Source organism: Platalea leucorodia (genome assembly GCF_965183815.1).
Source record: "Platalea leucorodia genome assembly, chromosome: 5".
NCBI lineage: Eukaryota > Metazoa > Chordata > Aves > Pelecaniformes > Threskiornithidae > Platalea > Platalea leucorodia.
Window position 1 is genome coordinate 27,880,872 of NC_138827.1, and position 21,788 is coordinate 27,902,659.

At 41.1% G+C, this 21,788-nt stretch overlaps 2 protein-coding genes across 7 annotated transcripts in view; one reads left to right on the forward strand and one right to left on the reverse strand.

Annotated features, from left to right (window-relative positions):
• Positions 1-17,203, forward strand: part of NRDC (nardilysin convertase) — a 29,835-nt gene extending 12,632 nt beyond the window's left edge. The window contains exons 8-31 of the mRNA XM_082312780.1: positions 52-109; positions 1,086-1,159; positions 1,350-1,419; positions 1,822-1,899; positions 2,324-2,444; positions 2,523-2,581; positions 3,187-3,241; positions 5,733-5,837; positions 6,112-6,235; positions 6,782-6,868; positions 7,481-7,600; positions 8,337-8,388; positions 9,466-9,616; positions 10,753-10,880; positions 11,243-11,405; positions 12,774-12,805; positions 13,105-13,243; positions 13,714-13,761; positions 14,119-14,171; positions 14,807-14,890; positions 15,901-15,991; positions 16,284-16,400; positions 16,633-16,722; positions 16,986-17,203. Coding sequence (XP_082168906.1) covers positions 52-109; positions 1,086-1,159; positions 1,350-1,419; positions 1,822-1,899; positions 2,324-2,444; positions 2,523-2,581; positions 3,187-3,241; positions 5,733-5,837; positions 6,112-6,235; positions 6,782-6,868; positions 7,481-7,600; positions 8,337-8,388; positions 9,466-9,616; positions 10,753-10,880; positions 11,243-11,405; positions 12,774-12,805; positions 13,105-13,243; positions 13,714-13,761; positions 14,119-14,171; positions 14,807-14,890; positions 15,901-15,991; positions 16,284-16,400; positions 16,633-16,722; positions 16,986-17,183 — 2,297 coding nt within the window. The 3' untranslated portion in view covers positions 17,184-17,203. The remainder of the gene's footprint in view (positions 1-51; positions 110-1,085; positions 1,160-1,349; positions 1,420-1,821; positions 1,900-2,323; positions 2,445-2,522; positions 2,582-3,186; positions 3,242-5,732; positions 5,838-6,111; positions 6,236-6,781; positions 6,869-7,480; positions 7,601-8,336; positions 8,389-9,465; positions 9,617-10,752; positions 10,881-11,242; positions 11,406-12,773; positions 12,806-13,104; positions 13,244-13,713; positions 13,762-14,118; positions 14,172-14,806; positions 14,891-15,900; positions 15,992-16,283; positions 16,401-16,632; positions 16,723-16,985) is intronic.
• Positions 17,204-18,004: 801 nt separating this feature from the next.
• Positions 18,005-21,788, reverse strand: part of OSBPL9 (oxysterol binding protein like 9) — a 64,225-nt gene continuing 60,441 nt past the window's right edge. For 5 of the 6 annotated variants that reach the window (XM_082313696.1, XM_082313695.1, XM_082313693.1 and 2 more), the window contains 7 exons: positions 21,610-21,720; positions 21,169-21,232; positions 20,919-21,059; positions 19,915-19,993; positions 19,460-19,551; positions 18,867-19,002; positions 18,005-18,763 (listed from right to left, as the gene is read on the reverse strand). In XM_082313696.1, coding sequence (XP_082169822.1) covers positions 18,689-18,763; positions 18,867-19,002; positions 19,460-19,551; positions 19,915-19,993; positions 20,919-21,059; positions 21,169-21,232; positions 21,610-21,720 — 698 coding nt within the window. In that variant the 3' untranslated portion in view covers positions 18,005-18,688. Of the gene's footprint in view, positions 18,764-18,865; positions 19,003-19,294; positions 19,398-19,459; positions 19,552-19,914; positions 19,994-20,918; positions 21,060-21,168; positions 21,233-21,609; positions 21,721-21,788 lie in introns of those variants that run through there. The other variant, XR_014228345.1, reaches the window with a different exon arrangement.

Below are 21,788 nucleotides of genomic sequence, written 5' to 3' on the forward strand. Positions count from 1 at the left end.
AGATCTTCAGGAAATTACATTTCTGGCTTTCTTTTTTCCTTTCCTTATTAGAAACACTGGATACATTGGAAAAGTGGGTGACAGAAATCTTCTCTGAGATCCCAAATAAGTAAGATTCTTTTGATTCGTAAAGGCATTACAAATTATAAAATTATCTCTTCTTAAAATGACCGTTTTTAAAAAACATCCCTTACTGGAGAAGCTAAGGAAATTAACATTTGTTAATTAACATCCTTATCCAGAAAAAAATGGGCAACTTTGGAAATTAAAGACTGGCATTAATTGTTTCAGAAAGACTTTGTTTATGCTTAACAATTATTTAGCCTGCAAGCTTTGTCGTGCTAACTTGCAGGAGCGTTTGCTTAATATGTACTGATACCTTGATTTTATGATAAATCATTCAAACCTAGATTATCATTTTACATTTCTTATCTTTGTTTTATGTCAAAAATAATTAGCAGCAAAATAAATTAAGACCATATCTTGAATTTAAGTGTCATCCTCAGGGTGGCAACTGGTTAGAACTTGATCTTTTTTAATAATTCACTCCCATGTGCTGTCTAAAAAGGGGGTTCTGCAAAAGCTTTGCTAACTTGAAAAGCATTTTATTTCCCCTTTCATTTTCTGCTTTTGCAAGGTGTTTATTTCTGTGGTGCATGGAAACGTGCTTGTGAAAGTCTAATGCCATACAGAGACACATTTGTCTCTCCCGACCCGCCTCCTTCCCCACAAGACAACCCATCAGGATTCTGTGAATCCAGGGCCAGCTCAGGAAGTTGCTTACTGTGCCTGGCTTTCCTTTCCCCTGTTACAAAAGCAAGCTTGTTATTGTTACCGCCTTGGACAGAAGGAGAGGGCGGAGTTGAAGGGATATCTAAATCTTGGGTAATTACTCTGTTTTGTCAGTTTGCCTTCCACTTTGGGCTGGGTGGATCCTGGGCTGCACCCTTCGTTAAGGGCCATTTTCTGGTTGTCTGGTGTACCGCCTCTGTCACGTCAGAGCTATGGATGCTTACCTCTTGTGATTATCTCAGTGTAGCTTTGAATCCTTGCCAGTAACATCACACTTTAATTTTGCTTTTAAGTGGTTTACCCAAACCCAGCTTTGGCCATCTGACTCAGCCTTTTGACACACCAGAATTTCACAAGCTTTACAGAGGTAAGTAAAATACATTTGTTTAAATGTTTTGAATACCTAGCTTCATATTTTCTCTGTGTGATCTGGATACTTTGTAGAAGAATTCTGTGTGGTTCTGAATAACTTTTAACCACTCTTTCTGCATTATGTAAAATTTCTTGTCTATGTCTAATCATATGTATTTATATTCAATAAATTTATTTGTGTTCAGTTGTTCCAATCAGGAAAGTTCATTCATTGAGTATCACTTGGGCGCTTCCCCCACAAGAACAGTATTACAGGTATGGTGGTGCTGCATTTTACTTCTACTGTCTTTATGTTGTGAATAATTTATTGACTTTCACAACAAACCAAAGCATCTCATTTATTTGTGTTACACGTTACTTTGGTTCAGCTAGGGGAATGTTTTTTAGATGAATTAAGCTGATGCAAATATGGTTCCTTTTATAATTTGAGTAGAATTAGCACACAGCTGATTTAACGTCATTCCTCACTGACTCAGATCAGTCATTATGTTCTGAACTCCCACATTTTTAGCTTATTATGCTAATGCTGCCTGAAAATGCAAAACTTGCCATGAAAAAATAGTCAGTGTATATTTTAGTAATTTGTCTGGTGATTTGAGTTCTTTCTGTGAAACGTATTACGTCCTGGCATTTAATCTCCTTCAAATTTTCTTTTAGGGTGAAGCCTCTCCATTATATTTCCTGGTTGGTGGGACATGAAGGCAAAGGCAGCGTTCTTTCTTTCCTTAGGAAAAAGTATGTATTTTTTAAGCATAGTTATTAAATGCTTTGCTATCATTAAAATAAAGGCAAACTCTATTTTATGTATATGTATTTTCTATATATATAAAAACAGGTCAAGTTTGCCTTTTTGTGTCAGCATTTTTTAGTGATATTCTTTAAATTGATAGACACAAGTAAGAAATAAGTAGTTTTTGGTCTGTGATCCATGGATCAGCAATATCTGTGACTGATCTTTAAGCGATATGGAAAAGGTAGCTTTTTCACTGTTTTTCTTAAATTCTGTATCCTGAGGTTCACATCTTCATGTTGGAAAAGCTTTGTGTAAACTGTAAACGCATTGAAAGCCATTGAAATAAAGCTATGATATGCTAATTGTAACTAAGCTCAAATAAAGCTGAAATGAAGTAATTAATAAGCACCTTTAACTCTTCCATAGATTTTGGGCTCTTGCGTTATATGGAGGAAACGGTGAGACAGGATTTGAACAGAACTCCACTTACTCCATCTTCAGCATTTCTGTGACTTTGACTGATGAAGGTTACAAGCACTTCTATGAGGTATGGTTTACTGCAACTTGATTTTCTTACTGTTTTCCTAATGTCTGGAAAAATTAATCTGTTCCTTTCTGTCTGCAGGTGGCCCATGTTGTATTTCAGTATGTGAAGATGCTGCAGAAAAGAGGGCCAGATAAAAGGCAAGTGTTTGCCACTACATCAGATATTTGCAAGATTGTCCTTCTCCATTAGCCTTTTATTTGTAGTGTTTGCACTTTCTGTGGAGTTATTAGAGCATAAACAGTGAGTCAGTAGTAAAGCTTGTCTGTGTGGGAAACGTATCTGTTTAAAAAAGTTTAAAAATGAATTTGCTAAATGTTTATGCTTGTTTCTTGGTGCTTTTAGTTTGACTTACTGTGATCTGATTTCTGATTTTCATAAGCTGAACTGATGTAGATGTTAGGTGCAGTTTTGTGTTTAAATAAATTTGTTGAGCCAAATCTGCGGAAGTCAGGACTGTGGTGTTCTGGTGTTAGCCTTTATGTTAATTCAGTATCGGATTTTGACTCTTTGTAGTTAAGTCTCTTCATCTTCGGAAAATAGCAGAACTTTCTGCCAATTGAGAAATGGCCTTTTGTATGGAAGGGAAGTGTGTGTCATACTGGCTTCTATGTCTTGTACCTGAATGAATCACTGAACTCACTCTAGATGCCTTTCCTAGAAGACTGCTTTTTTTCAGATTCTCGATAAATGTTGTGGAATAACGGAGGAAATCCACTTTTATTCTCTCCTCCCTCCTTTGCAGAATATGGGAAGAAATCCAGAAGATTGAAGCTAATGAATTTCACTACCAGGAACAGGTATTCATCCACTGTTTTGAGTTGATATAGGTAAACCATAAAAAGGATTTCTTTTTTATTTTGAAACACATTTTCAAAGTTCTGTTCAACCAGAAACAGATTATGCACTTAATGAGGCTGTATTTTGCTGAAAGAATTTGTATTCTACGCAGAGAAATATGGTGACTTTTTCCTTATCAGAATTAAATGTTATTTTTTTCATTCTCTACCTGGTAGGTAGGCTCTTTTTCAGTTTTAATCATTAGGCCCTTGCGTGTGAAGTTCTGTGCCCATTAATAGTGCTCTGCAAATTGCTTGGGGCTTTTCAGTATTTTTGCTTAATTTCGCTTCTTTTAAGCTGTTTTGGCACTGCTGATTTCTGGGAATAGAAAAGCAGCGTTGTGTGAAAGGTGTGGCTTGCTGGTGACCTGGCCTCACAAAGGCTGGGATGCTATGACCCCCTTGTCTGCTGTTACAACATCACACAGTTAAAGGTGGTTTCATGCCAAGTCTTCCTTGGCTTACAGAAATAGCAATTAGCAAAAATCTTACTTGTTTTTATTAAGATAAAGAAGGGAACACAATTTAGATGATTTGAGAAGCCTCACTTCATTGACTTTCTTACTCTCACTACATTTAGCCATGTTCTGTTTCTTATTGGATAACTTGGTTTTTTTGAATGGCACTAAAATTTCCTTTTGGGAAAACAGATCCGTATACTACATATATGGCTTGAAAGCATCACTGAACTTGGTTGGTTTCTTTAAGGTGCACAGGTGCAGGAAGGAGAAAAAAAAAGAATAGGAAATATTGAAATTGGAGTTTTTTTCTTTCCGGATGCTCCAAGTATTTTCAGACACTCTTAAGACCCGCCACTCTGCTGTGAGCATCAGGATGTTAGAAATGTCATTTTTAGCAAATCCTTGCATCTGTAGCTCTGCCTTCAAAATAGCATATGGAGGATATTGAGTGTCTCGAGTGGCCTTTGAATAGCAGAAGTGCTATTTGGAAGTGATACAGACAGCGAGGACTGCTGCCAGCAACCCCAAGTGACAGATAACAGAGCGGTGGATATCTTTGGCAGGAACAAGTTTACACCGATTTACCAGTCCATTTTTTTTAATGCCACGTGGTGATTTTTTTTAGTGGAATACAACTTTTATGACTTTGTTAGCAAAGTTCAAGTATTACAAGATTACAACAGACTGCCTTCTCCTAACAAAAGCTTTCCCCAGAACGGCAGAGAAGAACTAAAAATCTGTGAAGGATGGCTATTTAGTATATTGGACGTAACAGGAATGAATGTCTGTTGCCCTGCATACAGATTTATGATTCTGTCTTTAATCATTGCCAACAGAGGTTGTCCAGTTTGAAGGCTGACATTTTCATCAAAGTGAAGCTATTTAGTCCTGAAAGTTCTTACTAGTCGTCTTGGTTCTTTTTGTTACTCCCAGCTAGAATTTTATGTAACAGGCTATGTACTTCCCAGTATCAAGCCAGGTGGGGACAGAAGACACCCGAGTTTACACTAGGGAAATACCTGCTGTTAAGAGTCCTGCCTTTTTGGCCAGTTGATTTTGAGTGATCATTAAGAGGTTACTGACAGTCCAGGGATTTAACTCGGAAAGCAAGGAACAGAGATATGTATGTGCTTTGTGACAGGGTTGTGCATCTTAGGGACAGACAAATGACTTAGTCATGGCACCCCACTCTTCTGGTTGATGGAAAGAGCTGGTACGTGGCCATCCTAAAGAACAGTGGTCACAGAGGCATGGTTTTGGCATAAGCAGTTATGTGCCCCAAGAGAGGTTTAATGTTTCCTCAGGTGTACAGTGTCTTAAGAAATTCTTGGTCATGTTTTCCACTACAGCTATAAGACACAGATGTGTCAAACTTACCTCTTTTTAGGCAAACTGTGGTTTATATCTGGACCCAGAATCTTTACAGTATGATGCTGGCTGGTTCAAAAAAAAACCCAAAAGCACTCAGCAAGAAGCTTTCCACTAGGTGGTCTTACACTGTTAGAAGGCAATCTATACTTTCATGTCTGAATAGGAGAATCTCTTCTTCCTCACACTGTACATCATGGCCGAGAACTTAGGAAAGGAGCAGAATCGGAGATAATCATGCAGCAGCAGTTCCTTGGCTTGCTCTTTCCAGGTTCCAGATCACTTTAAATCTTGAATTGCAGGACTCTGCTTGCATTCCCCGGAGGCAAGGAGTGCGTTCTACTGGGTCTTTAACCTAGGAGGTTTAATGACTGTAAACTGGATGCTCAGGGTTTCTTCTACAAAGATGATGTGTCTGATATTTCAGGATTCTCAAAGGAATCCTGAGCATTAGATATGGTTATTAAATATATTTAGTTTAATAATTGAAACTAAATGCCGTAACAAGCACAGCATGCAACTCGTGCTCAACATACCTGACCAGTCAAGCTCTTCTCAGAACAGAAAACTGATATTTTAGTTTTCTGATTGTGTGAAAAACAGCTTGCTTTCTTTGCTTACAGACAGATCCAGTTGACTATGTGGAAAGCCTTTGTGAGAACATGCAGTTGTTTCAGAAGGAGGATTTTCTGACGGGAGACCAGCTCTTGTTTGAATACAAGCCTGAGGTAAATGTTCTTTGAACTCTGGTTACATGTTTTGATGTGAGGAAAATAGGGGCATACTGTATAATATAGGCATATATATAGGCATTTATAATTAGGCATAATACAGGCACAGGTTTTGTATTAATGGAAACACTCTTTTTATATTCAGAAAGCGAATCTCTTTCTTTGTAAGCTTGTTATGTCTTGTTCTTCCTATGTCCAGACTGAGAAGTCTTTGCTGGGTCAGGCAGAGCCAGAGTTGCATCTGAACTGAAGTATTGTCTTGACCTTGCAGATCATTGCTGATGCCCTTAACCAGCTCAGTCCTCAGAGAGCCAACCTCGTTTTGCTGTCCGCTGCCAACGAAGGCCAGTGTCATCTAAAAGAGAGGTGGTTCGGAACGCAATACAGTGTGGAAGGTAAAACAACAGCAGAAACTTAGAGAATGTCTGATTTGTGCAGGAGAGATATTAAAAGGGTGACAACACAAAATACAACCACACGGAAGTAGGGAAATGAATCCTCAGTGCTAAACTGACCTCATCATTCGTCAAATACTCTGTCCTACTCAGTAATTGTTCTTTGTTTGGTATCAGTTGATCCCCACTCCCTAGTTTACAATTGTTTTAGGAGGTGGGAATCCCAGGGAGCCCTCCTCTTGGCTGCCATTCGAGTCCAGAACAGGGAAAAGAACACGAACAATGAAGGACAGGGCGTGTTGGTAGCTGGATTAGTAACGCAGGCAGGCTTGATTTACTTTTTAATAGAACTGCTTCAGTCCTGCTCCGGGGGAGTTCGCAGGAAGGGAATTAGAAAGATTCATGATGAACCAGGTGACATTATGAGACTCCTGTTGTACTGCAAATCTTCATGGAGATAGCTAAGAGATGGTGAGATGACTGGTCTAGGAAATAGGATAGCATTACCTTCGTGTTGAACTAAATGCATTTCATGTTTTTTAATAGATATTGACAAGTACTGGAGTGATTTATGGGCCAGTGACTTTGAGTTAAATCAGGATTTACACCTTCCAGAAGAAAACAAATACATAGGTAAGGCATCTGAGCATGAGTGAAATCTTCCCCCAGTAATTTATTTGAGAATTTTCTGTGGCTTAGAAACAATCTTTGATTTCCACCTGAACATCAACCTGGTTTTGCAAGTTAAAAAATATGGGAGCTCTGTTGACCTGAATTTTATTTAATATTCTTCTATTTATTTATAAGAACTGAGTTTCTCTAAGGTGTAGATTTCTAGATCATATAGCCGTAACAGAGCAGGCCTCACACAATGAGTGAGAGTTAACACAGGGCTCCGGACACCCGAGAAGAGCAATTTTATTTGCTTAATCCTGCTGTTTTTGAAAGCATCTAAATACCGTCTGGCTTTGTTGCCAAAACCAAATGAAAATAAACCCATAACTTGTATCCTGGATGGAATGCAACACCATCATTTCTGCACTGCTTCTCAGCCGCTATTCTGATGTGGAACTGAAAAATAAATGTTCTTTGGGTCCAGGGAAGCATTATCATGTATAATTTGGCAAATGGGGAGGGGGCAGGATTTATTTTGTTGATAATTTTGAAGACTTTCATGCATGTGGCCTGGCTGTGTCTGTGAGACCTACTAACTTCTGGTTTTGGTTTGGTTTTTCTTTCTGTTAGCCACTGACTTTGCTTTGAAAGTTGCTGACTGCCCTGAGACAGAATATCCAGTCAAAACACTAAGCACACAACAAGGCTGTCTCTGGTACAGGAAGGATGATAAATTCAAAATCCCCAAAGGTAAATGCCTTACAGCTTTCCAAAGAATAGGAAGACCCTGTTTTTACCAGCTGGAATTTATTTGAAAGCAAATAACCCATGATAGTGTTCACCATTTAAAATCAGTGTTTACTGTCGGCAATTCCATGGTCCTTTTGATATGTTTATTAGCTACAATAAAAGAGAAGCAGGTAAACTACCTTGCAACAAAGAAACGCTGCTGATACCTCAGGTTAAAAAGTGGAATCACTGAAATATACTGACTTCTGAATGTGTCTGACTGAACAGAATTTGGCAGACAGAATATGATACTGAGACAAGGGCTTGAAAATGAAGGAACACGTTCATCAGAAAAGACTATAGTCTGTTCTACAGAAAGAGAAAAATATAGCCTGGGTCTGAGGCAAATGTGGTAAATATATTGCTGCTTTCAAGCAGAATTTTTAGTGTCTGTTAAACAGATGTTTTGTGGAGTTTTCTTTTTTCATTTACATTGATCACACCGTGTGAGTTAGTATTCTGCAAAGCACAGCTTTGTGTTTTCTAATATTTGGTATTTTTAAAGGAAGATTTTGGAGCGAAAAAGAGATGTTTGATGATGACTTAATATAAGCAAAAATATGTTCTTATAGCTGAATGACCATTTTCATTAGACTCAAATTGTGACCAAAGAACAACCTGATGGAAATATATTTGACTTTAGAAAGCTGTCACTTTTTATACAATTGCTCATTTAAGTTTCTTTTTCCCCCACCAGGTTACGTTCGATTCCATCTGATCTCTCCGTTGATACAACAGTCTGCAGAGAAGTAAGGATTACGTTATTTATGCTTATCTTGCAGAGTAACTAAATTACCATACCTAGTGAAAAACCATGAAGAGAGATTAAACTGGAATAGAATGAGGCTTCCTTTTCTCATGTTTTCACACTTTCCTTGTGGTTTTATCTGTAGTTTGGCGAGGATGGTTCTGCAGCAGGTCGCTACTGTAGCACACAGATGCATAGGAGTTTCATTATTTTCAAAAATAGCAGCAGCAGTGCACATACCAGAAGGAAGTGCTTAGAGAAGGAATCGGTCCTGAAAAGAGCAGTCCACAGTCATGTCCTGAACCAGCAACTTGGGAGCCTGTAGGAGCAGGTGAAGAGACTACGGGCAGCATTTAGAAACCAACTGTTCATTAGACAGACCTCAAGATTATAGCTCTGCACATACTGCGCTTCTGCTAGTCTTAGGCTAGCATTGCCATTTGTAACAAATTTTGTAGTGCTTTTATCATAAGCCTGCCGAGACCTGCACAAGTAATGTTTTGGGAAAGCCTTTATAAATCCGTTTTCATCTTTGTTAGTTTGAACTTTGAATTGGAATCCAGGCAATAACAAAAATCTGAAAGCACGGACTGCAATTTCCACATTGTGTAGTCTAATTTGCTATAGCTTATTATTATTTTTTTTTATCTTGATAAATAGTCATCCCCTTACTCAAGTCTTCAGCATAACTGAGGCCACCCGTCCCCCGATCCTTTACACAAAGTGTAATAATCTCATTTGCTGTGATTATTCAATATTTTGAGCATTGGCATGTTACAATGTGCATTCCTACCTTGAAGAAATCTTAAATTATGTGAAGCTGGAATCTTATGGCAAAGAATAGTTGAATGTTAAAGTAATTGTTAAGTAGTGTCATGTGCTTTCTGGACAAAGGGAAACTTGCATTCTTTATTTCCAGGTTTGTTGAAAATTTCTTTTGAATCTCATTTTACTCAAGTATTCATTTCTGTTGGAGAACTTGCATGTACCATCAAACTCATGGGGCTTGATTTTTATCTTTCTTCTATTCCTTCCTTTTTTTCTTTCTTTTTAACCCTCTGCCCTTTTCTCCATCCAGCATAGTTTTGTTTGATACATTTGTAAACATCCTTTCCCACAATCTTGGTGAACCAGCTTATGAAGCAGATGTCGCTCAGCTGGAATACAAGCTAGTAGCTGGAGAGCACGGCTTAGTCATTCGAGTGAAAGGATTCAATCATAAACTACCTGTGAGTACTGCTGATCTTCGAAATACTTTTATGCGTGCAGTTTTTCAGTGTATGTGCTTTTTGTCTGAGCAGCTGGAGCCTAGCTGGCTGGAGCTTTGGATGTTTAGATGGGGTATTTTAAATTGGAAAATTTGTGTCTCTGTTCAGATACAGGATAATGCAGCAAATGCTTTTTCATGTGCTTACATGTATGAAGATGTAGTTTTATTCACTTAAATAAGCTCAAATTACTGACCTTAGGCTGATTTAAGAGAAATCTTCCTTTAATTAATAACTGTATCTCCATTAAGACTTTAACAGCTTTTCCTTTAAAAAGAGCTATGAGTCTCCCATGTCCCTTTGGAGTGTTAGAGCCTCTCCTTCTACAAGCTAAGGCTATTTGCACGCTGTCTGGAGGAGCATGGCTGAAAATAGGTTTTGTTTACAATTTGACTTTGGAGGTGCACCTTTCGAACATACTCATTTTGGGTGTAGTGTTTCTTTGTTGGGTTGCTAAGAGCTTACCTTGACAAGGCTTGGGGGTTCCCGTTCTCTAAACGCTGGCCGTGTAAGACATGGCAAGCACAAACAGAGAGGACGTAGTGATCGACGAGGAGAGGACCGCCAAGCTTCCTTAGACTTTCATTGCAAGAGCTTGACTGGAGCTTTAACAAGACTGTCAATCATCTGTCAGGCTTATTAACGCGAGGTTTAACAGAAAAAGCCAGAGGTGCAAATAGCATGGTCTGAATATTCTTTTTTAATCATGAACGTTGCTCCGTTGTGATGTCATTGGGCTGGTCAGCTGTAAAAGGAAAAAGTGGAATATCTAATACAGAAACGTTGGAGTCACAGGCTAGGTTTGTTTCAGTAGAATGTGGAAACTCTCGTTGATTGGGGATAGTGAGCTTATTTCATTCACTTTCTAAAAATGCGGTCCTTTTGAAACTGACTGTAATTTGGTATAGAATTGTTTAGTGAAGAACATCTAACAGAGGTGAGGAATGTGCTTTAGTAACCCCGCACATCTCTTATGTTGACCAAATAATGATGATTTTTTTTATTATTATTATATAGGATGAAGTTTAAATTGGTTCTTTTAAAAACAAACAAACAAAAAAACCCTCCACCCCGACTTAAAACTGTTTTCCTTACAGCTTCTGTTTCAGCTCATCATTGATTACTTGTCTGACTTCAGCTTTACTCCAGCAGTTTTTGAAATGATAACAGAGCAGCTGAAGAAAACGTACTTCAACATCCTCATCAAACCTGAGACTCTGGCCAAGTGAGTTCTGGGGGAGGGCAAAAAGCGGCTGCACATTAAGTGTTGGGTTGAGCTGAAGAACTCAGGCGTCGCCGCTCTGTGCTCGTGGAGGCTTGTTCCAGGGTTGGCTTGCAGCTTAGGGAGCTCAAGCGGCTCTGCAAGCAGCATATCAAACATGTGGGTCAGACTGGATGTCCAGGTAGCTGCTGCTCTGAAGCAACCTGTAGCCGACAGCCGGTGCTGAGGGAGGGCGGGATCAGCCCACAGGAACGCTCCTGGGGACCCTCGTCCTGTCTCCAGTACGATCCCGAGTCAGAAATGGGATCTCTTACATTAAACAGCTCTTGACGGCCTGTGGTTTTGATTTCCTTCTTGCATTGCAGGGATATGCGTCTCCTGATTTTAGAACACGGCAGGTGGTCCATGATCGATAAATACCAGACGCTGATGAACGGCCTGTCCATTGAGTCTCTCTCGTCCTTTGTTAAGGCTTTCAAATCACAGCTCTTTGTAGAGGGTCTCGTACAAGGAAACTTCACGAGCAGAGTAAGTACAGCTTCGGCAGCTGACACGCACGGAAACTTGTTCTTAAAATGTGCCTTAACACCATTGCCACAACTCCAGCGCTCACCTGCCAGCTGGCTGCCTCTTCTGCACTGGCGATCTGGAGGCTCGCTGGTACAGGGCAGCCTCACCTCTAACAATTCAGGGATGCTCGTCTGGATAAGCCACTGGCGAGTCCATAGTTGCCAATTTGGGGAGTCCATAGTTGCCAATTTGGGGAGTCCATAGTTGCCAATTTGGGGAGTCCATAGTTGCCAATTTGAAAGGAGGGTTTTTTTTCAGGAATTTCGATTTAAACTGCAGAGAGGGGAAAATGTGATGGGAAGACGCCTGTAGCCTGTTGCCCCTGCTGCCCCCGTTTTTTATATTGGTTGCTGTATCGATATATTTGATATTGAGAAATTGCCGTGGTGGTGCCACAGGAGGAGGCTTCCCTCAAAGTACATTTATCCTGGAAATTTGTTTGCCTGCATGGTTTGATCAAACCTCACTGAGGTCCAGTCATCTTCAGTCTTGTTAAACACCTGCAGTATTCATTGAAATCGTCTACCCTGGGACTAGGTGACACACAGGCCTGTCAGGCTTTTTAAAATAGGGTCGTAATGGGGCTTAGCTCCATGTATCCAGCGTCACTGAGTGCCTGTGTGTGGCACGGGAGAGAAACCTTCTGCAATTATGGTTTGTGCCAAGAAGTTTGTTTGTCTTAGCTGGTGGTGTTTGTCTTCAGCCTGTTTAAAACCTCCTAAAGAAAACGTGCTAATGTCCTTTGGGAGGTCAGATTCTTGTAATGTCAGCTGTCCCCTCCCGAGCTGTGGAACAGAAGGAGGTCTGAGAATCTAATCATGATTTGCTGAGAACCTTCATGCAAAATGCTTTTATTGCTGCAGCCTCTGTGTGAGCTAAGCTCCTTTCACTGTGTGGCACATGCAACCCTGAAACTTCTACCTCACTTTTACTATTTCTCTTACTTCCTCCCATTTCTTCCACTTAAGCCCAAGAGTCTCCTTCCCAGAGCTCCAAGTTCATGCACAAGAGAGGGGCCTTATCACCCGCTACGTGCACCCTTTGCTGGCGTGATGGCTGACGCTATTTCCCTGGCTTCTGCATTCTCCTTCTGGAGAAGTTACAGTGCAAGAAACTGCCTGGAGACTCTGTTTGCTTCGCAGCTCGGTGCAGGGGTGTCCGGAGGGACGTGGGATAAGGCGAGGGGGCAGGGACATAGGTGGCACGACAGAGCTCGGCTGTTCTTTGCTCGGGGGTCACTTTCTCAAGCGATGCACTGCGGTGTGTGGCTGTGAATTGGGGTAAACAATTCTCTTCTAACTAAAATGTTTATGCTTTCTCTCCTAGGAAGCAAAGGATTTTCTGAATTATGTTGTTCAGTGAGTATCTCTTGACTCTTGCACCACTCATTATGTGGAAGCTATAATCAAGTCAGCCTTTTCTGGAGGAAGGGGCCAGGGTGGGAGCGATGCAGAAATTCCCTTCTCCCCGCCTGGATACAGCGCTGGCGGTGCTTGCGGGAGGTGACTGTTGATCGTGGCAGCTCAAGCAGGACGTTGTTCTGGTTTGGGGAAGGGGAAAATAATGTCAGAGCGAGTGTGTAAATACCTGGTGTTGTATTGGTTTTGGCCAAGATGGGCGCAGGTGTTTGACACTTTGTTGTTTGTGCTCCCTTCAGAAAGCTCCAGTTCGCTCCGCTGGCCCATCCCTGCCCTGTTCAGTTCCGGGTGGTGGATTTGCCAAACACGCACCTGCTCTGCAAGGTGAAAACTCTCAACAAAGGTGACGCCAACTCGGAAGTGACAGTCTATTACCAGGTAACGCGTTGGCTGGGTGTGTTCCGGTCTGTTCCCTCTGGTAGCTGCTGATGTTGTACTTCTGTCACTGCCTTGGGAGCAGCCTGTGGGCAGGGATGTTACAGAGAGTGCGCTGAAACCTCACGTGAGCACACGCTCTTGGCCAAACCCAGGAGGGCTCTCGCAGCCTCTGGTGCTCCCTGAAACCGGCATCTCCCTGGCCCGGCCCGTGCTGGTAGCCAGGTTTGTGCCTTGGTGGTTTCCTGGTGTCCTCACCCCTGGTCTCACGGTCCCGGGCTGAGCCCCTCCCCTCTCTTCCGAAGGCCATATTGAGGCCCCCACGGAAAACAAGAACTTTCCAGCTGTCCCTGCTGTGAATTGTAATTTAGTGCTGCAGCCCAGGCTGAGGTGCCTGCCATAACTGTCACCTTGGTCTGAACAGTAGCATTTAACTCCACGAAATCACTCTAAATTCTTCATTTTCTTTCTAGTCAGGTGCCAGGAACCTAAGGGAATACACCCTTATGGAGCTGCTTGTGGTAAGTTACTGCTTGTGTCTCCTAACTCATCAAAGCCTCTTCCCTGACAACAGCGCTTGGAGCTAAGATAAGGCCATGGGGCTAAATGGTACAACGGGGACAGCAGAGAGCTATTGCTCGCTCCGATTAAACTTCTGAGTGTTCGGGAGGGGATCGCCAAACTGCTGGAGTGACGGACGGTACGGAGGACTCTCAGCTACCGACCCAGAAGATTGAGACCTCTCTTCATTCCGTGGGCGTAGCTGGGGAGGCAGCACTTCAGCAGTTCTCACGTTAGGATCATGTTTCTGCGTGGAGCCCGGGGGTGGCTGCAGAGGAGCGTCGCTTCTGCTGTAACGCATTTGTGCTCCCTTTCAGATGCACATGGAAGAGCCGTGCTTCGACTTCCTGAGAACCAAGCAGACCCTGGGGTGAGTTCACGGGAGAGGATGGCTCCTACGCACTTGCTTTTGCCGATCCCTGGTGTTTTTAGTCTGGAAACCCTTCCAGCACAGTGGCCAATTCCTCAATTATCGTGATGGAAACAGCAACATAAACACATCAAAACCAAGAGCAGCCATTGATACGAGCTGCAGCCAAGTTGCTTTTGAGTCCTGCAAGAATTGCATCTATTACCAGTGTGTTAACTCACAATTATTCGGCATCAAGTTGTTCCTTCTGCTTCCTAAATCGGCTCCCCGCTCCCCAGGGCTGTTTTCACAGCAGCTCTGTGGCGCGTAGCAGCCTCCCTTGGAGGCACCCGTCTACCTCGGGAAACGGGAACAAGCTTTTCACAGCTACAGGTCTGTCACTCGCGTGGATTAGTTTGCAGGAACACAAACACAGATACTCTGCCAAGCTTAAAAGGATTTCCTAAAAATGAGAAAACACTGAAGTGCAGTGATGCAGGACATAAAGGAAAGACGACTATTGAGAATTTGTATCTGAGGTTTTTCTTTCTAAAGTACCAATGCTATTTTAACTTGTAGCGTGTCCTGTAAATTAAAATTTAATTGTGCTTGTGGAATGACTTTATTGTTTCTCCCTTTTTTTTTTTCTTTTTAAGCTACCACGTGTACCCTACTTGCAGGAATACTTCTGGGATTCTTGGCTTCTCGGTCACAGTAGCAACCCAGGCAACTAAATACAAGTAAGTGCGTGCTCCGTGGTTAATGTTTGTCACTGCTGCCAGGCTTGGCGGCCCCTGAGCTGCCAGCGCCCGTTTCTGGTGACCTCACGCACTGTGTCCCCCACATCCTCCTGTCAAAATGAGTACTCCTGGCCTCTGCCCCGACGCTGCTGACAGTTGCGCCATCGTGACTGAAAAACACCACCTCAATAAAGCAATAGCCTTAAGCGTCTTAAAACTGCAGCAGTCCTGGCTTGAACAGGGAAAAGTAATCCAAAGACTAAGTAAAATATCCCATGCCTTTTTGAAGATCTTCTGCCAGGAGAGCGCAATCTGTTGCCAAGTAAATCCTGTAGAGCTCAGTTTCAACAGACAGAACAATAGCATAGTTTTGTTCAAAGCTGGGGCTAACTACAGGTATTTGACCTGCTAAAATTGAAGGGGTATATGAAAAATATGCAACTTATGAAACATAATGCTGTGTCAGTGAAAGTTTCGTTAGCAGAGAGTACTGCTGCCTCGGATTTTTACATTTGGATGACACTTTTACTGAGGTCCGTGTCACCTGTGAAGGTTTTAATGTTTCAGAAACCTCACCATCCCTCACATCACATTATTTTTCTTTCTTTTTGTCTTACTCGGATGGAACGTAGCTGTTTCTGTGCAGGGCTCAGGACCGCAGCTGGCGTTCCCGACAGAGCACGCCCTAGCGGGTGCTGCTGTTGGCTACGCCACAGCTTAGGTCCCTGATGACAGCATCAGGGCAGCGACGCCTCTTGCGGCTTGGTTATCTGAAGTTCCTGTGTTTGAACAATACTTAAAACTCCGAAAATCAGAGCACTGGTTTTCTTCCCTGATACTAGGGAAGACAGAAGATGGTGTGCACAGATGTGGGAGCTTTTCAGGGGAGGAGGGAAGGGAGCCTGCCCCAACCATTCCCTCATCGGCTGGGGGCTGTGCTGCTACTTTACCCCTCAGTAATTGTTTTTTTTCTTCTTCCTGCCTGATTTAATTATTTAACTCTCTTTTAGTTCTGAATTGGTTGACAAGAAAATAGAGGAGTTTCTCTCTTGCTTTGAAGAGAAAATCAAGCATTTAACTGAAGATGCTTTTAGCACCCAGGTAAAACTCAATCTTGAAAAGCTCTTCCTTAAACTGCTAAATGATACCTGAACTGGAAGATTTGGTTGCATCGATCTGGCCTATTTCTGAGGTTTTTCCAGACAAGGGACTGACTTCTAAATCCTGTGCCTTACTCTGCAGTCATTCTCTGAACATTTGCTCTCAAGTTTGACAGCAATGAGCTACCTTGTTAACATAGTTTGGGTTTTCTTTCAACTTCAGTGAATGCGATGGTAAATTAAGGTAGTTTTAAACCCTTCGAAACAAATCGTTTTGTCTTTTTCAAATGTAGGTTACAGCTTTGATAAAACTTAAAGAATGTGAAGACTCCCATCTTGGAGAAGAAGTAGACAGGAACTGGAACGAAGTCGTGACACAGCAGTATCTCTTTGACAGGCTTGCCCGTGAGGTTGGTGGGCGCAAACGGAACGCTCGCGTGGTGCTTTCTGCAGCGGTTTTAAATGCAAAGCGTGAATAGGGGGATTTATGCTACCAGTAACACTTGATTCTAAAACTACATGCTATTTTAAAAAGGTTCTTTTATCTAATGGGATATAGGTTGTAGAGAAATCATTTTTATGTTTAAAATTACTTGCATCATCACCCCTCTGCTACTTAAACCTCATTCCTGTGGGTTTCAGATTGAAGCTCTGAAGTCTGTTACAAAATCAGACCTGGTGACCTGGTTCCAAGCTCACAGAAGCAACAAGAAGAAAGTGCTGAGCGTACACGTGAGTGTTTGGCAGCTCCGTCTTGCCAACTTCTGCCATACCAAACTCTGAGCCCAGTCAGGGTGGGGTAGAAGAGCTCTGTAACCTAACTTTTAACGTGGTGGTTGTCCACATTACTTTTTGTATTTTCTACATTTCTAATTATTATTGTTGTTTGAATTGCATTTAAGTATCTGTATTTTTGGCAGGGCAAATGAACATTGAAGGAGATCCAAATTATAGAAGCTTAGAGCCAAATTTCTTTTTTGGTAACTTTTTTCCAGGTGGTTGGATATGGAAAACATGAAGGGGACTCAGAGGTTACAGCTGTCTCAGAAGTACAGAATTCTTCATCTGGTGAAATACCTCATCTTATTTTCTTGCCCCCGTCTTCTTTGATGACTAATGTTACTTCCATCAAGGACATCAAAGCTTACACATCAACTCTGAATGTTCTCCCTTACCATAAAATATTAAAATAAAATTGACATCTTGCCCTGCAGTGATGTGTAATACAGGTGCTTTCCGCAACATAAACATTACAAACCTATTTTTATTAACAACAGGGCTGTAGCGTTAGCTGGGATGAAGATGTCGGTTCAGATACTGAGGAAGCTTTCCTCAAGTAAGTTTCCAGCCAACCTGTCTCATTAATCTCCCAAGTTCATTAAGAAAAGGCCCAGCCCTGACTTCTAGGCAGAGCGAAGGGAGAGTTTCCCCCACCACCCGAACGCTGCCGCGCTCTCCCCTCCAGCTGTCCGAAGGGGTGGGCTGCGCCTCTCTTCCGACCGTCTTGTGCCTCATTCCTGCAGCACTGTAGCGGTTGCTTAATAGCAATTACAGCTCCTCCAAGAAAGTATGCTGCAGTTCTCCTGGTGGAGTTACAGAGTGGGCGGGAGGGGAAAAAAAGCCCAAGGCTTCAATCTCACACTGCTTTTTCTAGTTTTTCTGTATGTGCAACACGGACAAAATTGAGATGAAATCAAATAAAAGCTAGATTTAACTGTGGAAAGAAAAATAGTTTGATTGCTACATATAGCTACTTACTTAACCCTTATTTAACTTCAAGCAAAAGCACAGAAATGCAAAGATTCCTAAAGTGCTCGTGAGCTCGTAGAGACGCAAGGCTGGATGTAGCTTCCAGAAAAATTCTACTGTGGGTTCGGCAACTTCTGCTCCTTTTGCTAGTTCATTACCTGCTTTAAGAAGTAGGTTTAGCTGCAAGGATTCCAGTGGGGGGAAAAAATAATACAAATACATTTCACATAAAACAATTGATCATCACTCAGCTGAAAAAACAGTCTTGCTGCAAAGGTTTATTATGAAATAAATAAAAAGTCCATAAGAGAAGTTTGAAAAATCTATTTTATGAAGCTTTAAGATGCATTGAGTAGAATTATCTATGGTTACATTTTAATCTCAAAGTTATTTTGGGCAAGACACTGAAATGCCAAAAGATTTGATTATCATACAGGTGGAAGATAACATTTATGTAGCATTTTCTAACAAATTGTCCCATCAAAGGAATCCTCATATTTACACATCGCAAACATTAGCTAGATTTAAATGACGTCTTGCGTTTTCTTTCTTGTTTTTTAAATATGTAGGACCCAGGAATATTACGCAACTGATACCAAATGCCATGGCCTTCACAGTGGTTATACAAAGTGTATACGCTTCACGGCCCAGATTCTCCATGCTTTAGAAGCATCAGTAACAAGGCTCCAACAGCCTCCTGCCCTTGAAGCCTGAATACACTACCAGTATAGCAGAGTCCAATATAAGTTACCGCACAGCCAAGACGTTTCTTGTTTCATTTAATTGCTTATCTGCATCAGTAAGTCCAGTATCCCTGAGATAGGAACCACTGTAGTTGGAGGAGTCAGGTTCTCCAAACGGTACGTACGTGATAACTGATGACTATCTTGGTATCAGATGTAAACTTTGCTAAGCCAAGGCTTGAATGTTTTCTGGTTTTATAACCCACTTAATGTTTACTGGCAGCAAGTCGTTTCAATAGCGGCTCATCATAAACCCAGCACTCTCCATCTTCATGGAATAACTAGAAAAAAGGGAACAATCAAATGTAAGGTTTTTATGACTCAGTTGGAAAGGAACAAATGCTACAGGTTAGAGGGCATTTACACCGTTGGAATAAAGCTCACCCTTGTTTCCCATGAGGTCTCGTTCTCCTTTCTGGCTCTGGCTTCAGCTCTTTGTCTTTCTTCAAGCGCGTGCTTTGCAGCTGTGGCTGCGTCGATGTCTCTAATTTTTAAGTTGTAGGTTACATCTTTCCATAAGCTTAAAAAAGAAATTTGAATGGAGACCGCTTTATAGAAGTGAAGTGCTACAAGGGTGTAGAAACATATTACTGGCTATTAGTCATTGATATTTGTTTGAATTAAGGGAGGTCTCACTTTATCGAAAAGGCAGAAAAAACCCAATAGATATTAAAATACAACTGCATGGTCTATTGCCAGGAGCACGGAGGCTGTAGCGAAGCTTTCTGGACCTCCAGGAACATTTGGTCCCAATGAGGATGTGACCAAGAACTACAGGTCTCTTCCCCCTTAAAACCCCAGCCTGCTTGTACCTTGGCTCTGTCCTGCAGCAGAGGCTAATGAAGAGCACAGTTTCTCCACGCAGTGCATGGATTCAGTGTGCCATTAGCCAGACTGCGTACTGCAAACTTCGGTCTAACAAAAACAAAAAAAAAAAAGAAAAGGTCTTCATTTGTCCATTTAACTAAAGTTCTTACCAGCGAGACTCAAAGTCGTCTTGGTCCTCCAATTTCCTTACCTTCTTCTTAATTGTAGGCATTTTCTTGGTATCTATAAAGACAGCATTCTCCTAGACAGTGAGATAAACAAACAAACAAACAAAAAACAGTTCTTTAGATTATCTAGACTTAAAATTTATATGCCCTTGCGCTCTAGTACACTGGTTGTCAAGAAACACATGAAAAACCTTCATTCTTTAGAGTCTGTTCTTGCTATAAAAACCAGGTTACCTTAAGAATAAATTAACAAAGTAAATTCAGGACTTTTATCCTGAATTCAGCATTCTTGTGATCTTTTGGGCAGCTTCATAGGAGTTCCCAACTCTTAATGTTTGTTTTAAAAAACAAACGAAAAAACTTTTTAGGCACAACCTTCCACTTCTGCTGGGGAAAAAAAAAAAAAAAAAAAAAAAAGAGAAAAAAAGCTGCTTTACCCCTGTTGTGTATTTTGCGTACATGACACCATTCCATTCTCCTTCAATTGAGCAGAAGGGTTTCTTGTCATTAGGAGAACTAAATAGAAAGAAACAGTCATTTCTCAGTTGTATTACAGTAACTGAAAGACCCTAAAGGATCAGAAGTTTATCCTAGTTGCTGTACAGTCTGATTTATATCAGCCCTTAAAACATCCATCAGCAATACAGAAAAGATGAGGGTTCTGTTTACAAGTGAGAAGTTTTGCATGAATTAGTTCAACTGGCTAAAGCTTAAAAGGAAGTGCTGTTCCAGGATAAGACAGGTCTTGCCTTAGGGCTGTGTCTGCACTTAGAGTTTAGGAAACTAATTACAGGCTTTCAAAACAGATTTAGGGTGGTAAGTTTAAGCTTAAAAAGGTTTCACAAACTCAGAGCTTCTTCCCCAGACTACTGGGAAACACAAACACTAGGTCACAAATGACATCTACCAACGTGTCAAGAAGTGATTTAAAACCAAGTTTGGACCTCATTTTGTCAGCATCACTTACTGACATCACAGCAGATCTCCAAATAAGATGAGAACCTCCACTGAGTTCTTTGCTCTGGGCACATGCACGTGGTCTAACCAAAATCCACCAAAGCACAGGTGTAAGTAAATACGTAAATGTCTGCAGCAGAGCTTTAATGACACGCTACGAATGACAGTATCACAAGGCTTGCTTCAGTATTTTTATTTTTAGGAGAAATAATGCTGAAGAAATTTCAGATAATTCAGGAATGAAAATTTAGATTCCTCTTAGTCACCAGCTGAGAATGCTTTAGAGCAGGACAAGGCAGGATGCAGGCCTATGCAGGTTTCCTCTCACAAATCTCGGCTATAAAATTGCATCCCGTGACAGGTAATCATGAACTAAGTTATTGGGTGTAGCTCTTCCAGCATTTTACACGCCTGACTGTCTTGAAAAAACACTGTCAGCATTTAAGTAGAAAAAAAGTGAGCTTAACTGAAGAAACCTGCTTACAAAATTTCAGCTGTAATTCTGTGCTTCTTTCCTCCATAGAATGGTTTTGTGTGGAAGACGATGGAAGCATTATAACCTGTCTTTGAGCAATTAATACTGCATTCTCCACCAAGTTCTATCCATGGCACAGTGAGAATAGACCTGCAATTATAAATATATGTATATATTTACAACCTTTTAACTGATAAGTATTAAGCATGAAATATTACAAGGCATCAAAATGAAAATACCAAATAGAGCATTTACTTGCCTTCCATAACCATTAGGAAAGGTCAAAATATAGTGTTCGTCATAATCTAGGCATGTGACACACCCTATCAAAGAAAAATAAAAATAGATTTTAAAAATCTCCAGCAAAACCTCTACAAAAACTTTTCATAATGATCTCCTGAAATAATTCACTAAAACCAGGTACCATAAAAAGGAAAGGTGAAGAGCTTTATTTAGATGCCGAGAACGTCTAGCTTCCAGAGAAGGCAGGGAGAGTTGTGTTCACATGAAAACCTGGGCCCTAAATGATTTCAGCACACAAAGTGTGCAGAAGGAATCACTGATTCCTAGGTACATAAACTCAAATTACATAAAATCAAACATTCCTTATGTTTAATAGGATGACTTGAAATAATGTCTGCAAAAATTCTAGTTGCAGAATGTAAATTTCTCTTCTATTGTTAAATTTACACACACGTACCTTGCCCTATGTTATGAACCCCGATAGACATTCCTAAGAATTTTGACTTGGTCCATATGTGAGCATTGAACTGTATCCTCTTGCTAAAACACTCTGCGTAAAATGCTGAAACTGAAAGAAAAGGTATTAAAAATAGCAGCACAAGACGTTAACGCTATTGTTTCTAAATGCATTCATCA